This window comes from Opisthorchis viverrini (assembly GCF_000715545.1).
Source record: "Opisthorchis viverrini unplaced genomic scaffold opera_v5_204, whole genome shotgun sequence".
Lineage (NCBI taxonomy): Eukaryota > Metazoa > Platyhelminthes > Trematoda > Opisthorchiida > Opisthorchiidae > Opisthorchis > Opisthorchis viverrini.
Window position 1 is genome coordinate 698162 of NW_008751860.1, and position 8214 is coordinate 706375.

Sequence of the window (8214 nt, forward strand, 5' to 3'; positions counted from 1 at the left end):
ATATTATATTGTATTGTATTATATTATATTATAATTATATTATACTATATATTTTAAGTCAGTGCATTTAAAAACGTTCTGGCTAGGATAAGCCCACTCAAACTTCATGGAATTTTTTGCTGTTTTTGTTATTCTTGCCATGCGGTGCGGTAAACTACCAGGTTTTTATTCAGGTGTGTTATCCGAACTACTATTTACCATGTCGTTTTTGGATGACCCACAATGTCAGAAAATCAATACTTCGAAACAGTCTGAATGACGCAATGCCATATGGTTCACTTTGAGGACGAAATCAGCATTTGTACCAGTGCACGTGACTTCACATCAAATAGACAGTGATGGTTAGACTTGCATTGGAGATTAAGATTCATCACTCCCAAACGCAGTAACTTTATGAAGACGAACCTAACAAATCAGTATGGAAACTTCCTTTTGAGCTCGCTGTCACTAGCGAATTCACTACCAGCTAAGGACACATCATAATCGACCGTCGCACAATGTCACTTTCTCTGTCACCCACTCGGTGTCTGCCGTACTACTTACAAAACGTTGCAAGTAGTAGAAGACTTGCAAAACGGTCCAGTTTGGGTTCATTAGAACATAAGGTTGATGGAAACTCGGGGACTGCGCCTACCTGATGAGCCCCAAGAAGGGCGAAACCGGTTTTCAGCAACCTTGTGAAAGTAGAAGACCAAGTTAAGGAAGCCAAGATGATGTCTTGAAGACAAACTGACCGATAGGTCTATAGATGGTAATAGATTTTCTGCTGTCACACTTGATCTTCAAGGTCTTCAGCCTAATTGACCACTGAAACTGAAGGCTGTCGTAGTTATTATCTTGAAATGTCAACGATGCCCCAAAACACACCTGCCAACAATGGTGAACCGAACCAACTCGAAAAAGCTGGGGCGCGTTCCCGTCAAGATGCGATTACAATCTACACACACACACACACACACACACACACACACACAATGATCGACATTTATTTAATTGAGAATGAACTATTGTCCTACCGGCTTTGTTCCACTTGCCGTTCAACGGCACAGGCGTGTTGCCTGATCTGGTGAACAGATTGAAATCTGTTTGTTCCACAGGAAGGAGTGAAGTTTTCTGGTGTGCGCCATTGTCATGGCACACCCAAGAGCATGTTTTACGCGCCCTGACAATCGAATGTGTTTTTATATATTTGATGCCTAGGTGGATAATTAGCCTACAATGTAGTGGACCACATATCCGCATGTTGTATCATGTTTCCTGGGTTGTGAAACAGATAAGTGGTGGGGGGCCAATGTGAACGTGTCGTTGACACAGTGTTTTGACGCACATGCGCGGACATGCGAACCGCGCGCGCGCGCGCACACACACACACACACACACAAATGTGTTGATAAACACGGACAAAAATGAACTGAACAGTGCGTACAAAACGATGGAAGCGAGTCGTCGAAACTCGCCGAGAACCTGGTGTTCTAGATGATAGACAATGTTCGTTGGTCATAGCATCCAGGTAATGAAAACAAATTGAAAGAAACGAGTTGAACTCGGGTCTGCTCGATCAACCAGAACAGAAAACTGGTGAAATTTGATGTGAATATCGCTTTGGGATGGCTTTTGCAGAGTACGCCTGTTTAGAGGTCACAAACGGCAATGTCATCCTCTTGTCTGGGAACTTCAACAGGACTAGTCAGCGAGAAACGTACTGACGATAGCTTCGATTGTGATCTCAAAAACCCAACACTTGGATATCCTAAAAGGCGAAATTCACATCAGATTCCACCATAACCCTACGCGCAATGATGCATCGCCTTCATAACGCTACGGAAGTCATGACAGAAGATCTCTTTTTTCTTCACTTCTTCACGATATCCAACTTCTCGAAGAGGAAGGGTTGATCAGTGTAAACATTCCAGATTCAGTTCTTTCCCTCAAACGTAACACACCAAGGTAAACGAGAAATTCAGATGGATTCAGTTTAGTTTCCCGTCAAAGCCTAATTCGTCTGCAATTAAGGGTTATTGACGGATAGCACCCAACCGTCGTTTCACACTAGACCAAAGGTACTAGATGATAACCTGAGTGGTCTTGAAACTTCATCTAATCCGCTCCAATGTCGATACATGAGTGTTTCACCAGTAGAAAGTAGTGTAAATGTGACACAGAGTGTGTGGCATTCCGAAGGATGATACTTTCACGAATAAACGTGTGTAATGTGGGTACCCCGTCACGAAGAGACTGGACTTTACTGTAGCTTGACGGTTTGCGCACCTCAGCGACCCACTGAGTTATACTGCGTGTCTCCGCGACGCTCACAGAGTCTCTCATGCCAGGTTACTCAATGGCTAGAGGTCTGACATACACAATCTCCCGGTCCTTCAGGTTGGTGTTGGAGCATATGTGGTGACATGTTAAGTAGCAATAGCAATGCACTTGCATTTCCCGCCAAATACCGCTGCTTTGCGGTTAGGCATTTGAGCCAATGGCTTTGGTTGAGTACCCTAGTCGTCCTGCTGCCTAGGTATGGGCGCTCTGAGAGTATCCCAGTCCACGTACAACCATGACACCTATATCATGCCACGTAGGCCGTCACGTGATGGCATCAGCCAGGTCGTCTTCCTCACTGCATATATCAGGGTTGGCAAGCGTCAACAGGCTATTACTGAAGCCTCCATCTTTGTCTTTCACGTACTTTTTATTCCTCTCACAACCCCATTAATGTACAAGCATGATACATATATCATGCCACGTAAGCCGTCAGGTGATGGCATCAGCCAGGTCGTCTTCTTCACTGCATACATCAGGGTGGGTAATCGACAACAGGCTACCGCTGACGCCTCCATTCTTTCTCATTCACATACTTTTTATTCCTCTCACAACCCCATTAATAACTTTACCCTTATAGGCTCAGTACTTAGGATTGATAATTTCGTTCGTCTTGTATAGGTTTTGCGTGCATCATCTGCTGGTCACATGGCGCCGACTTCCTCAGGTATTTCGAAGTCAATCTGCAAGCCTCGACGTCCAGCCTATCTGGCCGCCTTCAATGTTCACATTCTGAAGCAATCTCACAGGTGCGGAACCAGGGAGGTGGCCAATCCCTGACTGGACATAGGGGTGTGGAAGAAATTACGAAACGTTGGGGTGCTGTCGGTGGTACTCGCCTTCCATGATTGAGACTGCATGATACCCACTGCACTCGCTTTGAGACGCTGCGAGATATGGCTACCAATCGATGTCAGTGGCATTTCTGTTTTCAGTTTCTATCCAGATTTCCTGAATGAGTGTCTGGACTATAGGTACCTCGGAATGACTGTAGTAAGCCAGAACTAAGTCCCTTCCCCATCCACTTTTATTCTTTTCTTCAGAATGGGACTTTCGAATAAATCATGGTTGTACGTCAGCGAAGAATTGGTACTGAACACTGATATCATGCAGTCGATGATGATGATGATGGTGATGATGATGATGATGATGATGATGATGATGGTGATGATGCTGATGATGACGATGACTGTGGATATTACCCACTGCCAAGTCTCCCGCTTCCTTACCAGGGACCGTTTGAACCAAAACTTGATCACGTCACGAAATGTCCACACCAGAACAAAGCAACATGTACTGCGAAAACGAACAGGTGTTCTGTTGATGCGAGATTTAATAAGTGGCGTTCTTCCTCGCCATGGGCATGCAAACAAGGGATTTTACCACCTGAAGCGGTGGTCAAACGTGGCCTCATTTCAATTGGTTGACAGTGCTTTCCGCTCTTGATAATCAATGGTACAATGACTGGTTTGCTCAGAAATGACCTCGCCATTTTAATTTCCAAAACGAACTTTATTTTTTGACTTGGACAGTTTAAAATACCTGCTTATCTCAGTTCAGAGGTTCACTCCCAAAGTGTTTGGACAGGTTGTATTCTCTCATCCAAAACCATTGTTACACAGTAACATACAATTAACTTATACGTTTTTAAAAGTCTATAAATCAGTGTGTTGGTACAGTGCACAACGAAGCTGCACTTGAACGCCTTTTAAATGTTCAGATAAGAAGCAAACCAAGAAGGGATTGGTGGAAGCATATACCTGATCCACTGCCTTAATGCTGGTGATTTAAAACTACCACTGTGACACAGAGGTAGCAAGATTTGCTTGAGAAACCTGACACAGCCGTTCAATGCATGCAGTTCACAAAGGGCAACTTCGTCCGAGTTCCCTTGCGACCTAGTGTTGAAACCCGGAAGTAAAATGTGCAATTAGTTATTGCTTTTTTCATTGCACAATGATGGAGTAGAACATTGATTCATTTCAAATAACACAGTTCACAAACCACCCACATAAAACCACAAAACAATTAGAGCATGAGGTCGATGGAACAGTGGGAAAAATCAAAACCATTAGGTGAATCCCATTGATAGCATCTGAGGACCAGTCGTAACCTGCCATGGATTATCACAACGCACTCGATATACTAAATGGACCAATGAGAAAGCACAGCCTACGAAGACAGGATAATAAAGCTGACTGAACGGTTGCTATCACATACAGCACAGAGATGTCGAACAGAACAGACAATGAAACCAAGTGGAAACGACGCAACCGAACGAACCAATTAAATGCAAGGAAATCAGCAGCAACGAAACGAACTAGTAAGCAACCTGTAAAGCAAAACCAGTGTCAGCCAGTCACGTTCGAGATATAAAACACTCAGCCAAACTAAGTAAAAGCAAGCTGTGGAGAGCCAAACATTTACCTCGTCTACTCAGATGGCAAAGAAGCTTTTGCATGTCAAACGTGTCCAACGGGAAGAGAACAACAGATAACTGGCAGTAACTTGCTTTTCAAATGGAATCTTGGTGGGTTTTTTCTATGCCATTCCCCCAAAGAAGCTCAGTTCGCGCGCCAAAGTTTAGCACTCTATATGTCCATGTGATAAGGCATTCCCCATTTCTTAAGATCAAAGAAAAATAAAAGTGATTGTCTGGAAAATATCAGTGAAAATGCACAAGCATAAATCGACAATGGTTATAAAATCTGTAAAACCCAATGTCATGGGATGTAGGAAGAGAGCACAAGGGGAAATGATTTAATTTTGGTGGCTATTCGCACTAGCACTCAAGGTTGATGTGACCCAAACACAGCTGGTCGAGCGACAATTGTGAACGAGAACTTCAGGTGTGTCACCCCCAACAACACCAACTCACTCTGCCAATGAGAAGCTAATACAACCAGTGTAGAATATGGCATCCTTTAGAAAAATGAAGGCGGATGAATTTGGGTGCGCCTGATGAACCCCAAGGACGACGAAGCAAGGGTTCGACTACTCGGACTTTTCATCGAGTAGTACTGAAGCTCTCGATGTCTCCCCAACCGATACTGCGTTTTCTCCGAATCCATCTTGAAGTAGATTCTGAACACAGAAACAAGAATTAAAACGAAATCACAAAACTAGTTCTCAGATGCGTGTAGATTTATCCCGATTCACGCAACGATACTACTGCCTCCTAGGATGCTCTTCAGGAGATAGTATTCCATTAGTTTCAACTGGTTGGCTGACTATTATCCACCTGGTTATTTACAATCTCTGGTGTTCCCACTGCTGTGTCATCAAACCTCTACGTGATTATCGATGTATCTTCATGGATAATACACTACTCGCAGATCGCTTGCTGATCGCCCCACCATTTTAAAACCCGTCAAGTTAGCCTAGCCCCCGAATTTCTCCGTGAAACACTCTGTAGCCTTTGTGAACCACATTTAGCAGGAAAATATTCCAGACACGAGATCAAGTTGCGTCTTACTCTGTTGCAAGCAGAATGAACGAAAGAGAGCTCAGCTATTTGTGGATTGGTGGGTGGCTTCCTAATCGTTTCGCAGAGCAAGTTTGTTTCATCGTCGCCATTGTGGGTCTTGCTTCCGACAGATATGATTTACGGCGTGTCTGGCCGAATACGCACGTCTCCGCCGGAAATTTCTTCGAGGATGCCTGCCTGCAAGACCATTTGGAAATGGAGTGTACACACACAATGTGGAAATCTAGAAACACCATTCCTGGGCAACAAGCGTATTTGATTTGTCAGTTGCGCGTATTTTCTTTTGCCAAAAAATCCAAATGGCACAATGAAGGGGGAGGATTTGAGAAATTTAATTTACTAGTGTGGAAATTCGCTCGAGAAACTGAGCTGTCTGAAAGGACAAAAGCTGAGCGGGTTGCATTGTTACTTCTACCCTGTTCCCTATTCTCCACGATATCTTTGACAGCCCATGATCGGTTTCACCCTTAGAAACAGCATAAACGGGAGATTCAGCTGGATACCAGGTTGGTCTCTCGCGAAATTAGATTTGTTTGCAAATGAGTGTATTTCGTTTAATTCGTGCATTTTGGGTTGACAGAAGCTTGGGGAGTGTGCCTACATGATGAGTACCAAGAAGAGTGAAACCGCTCATAGGCTGTCCAAGAATTTTCAGCATGAGTAGTGTATTACTGCTACACATGTATCGCGATATCTTGACTATCTTACCAACTGAAACACGAGGCTACTTCGTGCAGTACATTCAGTTGCTGAGAAACACCATAAACGGGAGATTCGGCTGGGTTCCAGGTGCGTCTCTTGAATAACCAGATTCGCATGCAAATGTGAGTTCATGTCGCTGGTTCTGGTCGATCTTCCGGCATTCGTCTGAAACTAAAGGGGACTTAAACGAGCAAACAGGAAGCCGGTGATGCCTTGTAAGATGATTACGGATGTCGGTACTCATATGAATCTCAGCCAGTTAAAACACAATTCACGGTTAGTTCAAGCTTGTCAACACACGACACTACTTTGATCCCTGGATTTTCAGACATCCTCATAATGCAGTATGAACAAAACTTCATCTTGAAAGGTTCTGAATTTGCTTACTTTCTTCGGTGTCATCAGAACGCTGACATTGCAAGAACAGCCTAATGATTAATACGAATTATTGTGATTCAATGCACAGAGCCCTGGAAGAAGGTCACTTTGTCAACCAGCTGGTTCTTGACACAACGCCTTTCAGATTGTCTACGTTGCAGGTGATCCCTTAGTCAACCCCTTCGGAGATGTTCACCAATCTTTACTATCGTAGAATGGGTCCATCCCCGTGCAGCGTTTTATCGGTTTCCGAAAATCGATTGATTCGAATGGTCAGGTTCGAATCCCGTGACCGCAAAACCTCGCGTCTTGAGCGAACCAGATGGATATGGAAGAATAAGACAAACTTCTTTCGTCGACGCAGCCACTTGCTTCAAGTAGGTTGATTGACTTTTTCAAAGACTTGGTGAAACGGGGTTCCAGATTGCATTTCGAATTCCCCAACTATTCGAACTTGTCAGCGTTCGCGTGATTCCGAGGACAGAAAAGAAGTGGAGCTGCCAATCAAGTCATCGAGTGCTCGGATTCTATGTATTGACAGAATACGAGGAAGATGATATTGATTACACTTGTTTTCTGTGAATAAAAACGCCGCAAGCGTACCACCGAAATAATGTAGGAAAATTTGGCCGTGTTACGTCACCACAAACGTGATTCAAAACGTTGAGTGACGTAAGAAGCCAACAGAATACGAGGAAGGTGATATTGATTACACTTGTCTTCTGTGAATAACAACGCCGCAAGCGTACCACCGAAATCATGTGGGAAACTTCAGTCGTGTTACGTCACCACAGAGCTGATTCAAAACGTTGAGTGACGTAAGAAGCAGCCAGGTGAAAAAGAAGCACAGCGAACTGCCTCATAGGGATTTCTTATCACGAACTAGTGGGAATCGTGAGTTTACGGAAGAGTGAATCCGGTGCGTCTTCGCACGATTAATGAGTCTATGTGGCAGAAAATCACGCTGATTTGCTTTCGAATGGGGCACCTGAAATTCCAAAACAGGCTAGGCTTTCGGAGGTATTATCACAAGGAGTGTTATCTGTCGGAATTCTCGATTGTCAGGGTTTCAGGCTCACTAAGACGTTTTGACGTGTCCTAATAAGACGTGGAATCAAGTTAACCTGTTCTTCATGATACCGTCATCGGAGCGTCCGAAACCACTGTGAGTTTGTTAAAGGTGGGTGAAGCGTTCGAGCGAGAGACGAGGCTGTTTGAGGTGGTTTCCAACCTCCACGGGGTAGTTGGCAAAAAATGAAACGAGTTGTTCTTACCTTCAAAGTGTCTGGGCATATATATATATATATATATATATATATATATAT

At 43.9% G+C, this 8214-nt stretch overlaps 1 protein-coding gene across 1 annotated transcript in view; it reads left to right on the forward strand.

The window, feature by feature from the left end:
* Window positions 1-3102, forward strand: part of T265_08161 (hypothetical protein) — a gene marked incomplete at both ends in the record, with an annotated part of 10941 nt that extends 7839 nt beyond the window's left edge. The window contains one exon of the mRNA XM_009173881.1: window positions 2944-3102. Coding sequence (XP_009172145.1) covers window positions 2944-3102 — 159 coding nt within the window. The remainder of the gene's footprint in view (window positions 1-2943) is intronic.
* Window positions 3103-8214: the final 5112 nt, after the last annotated feature.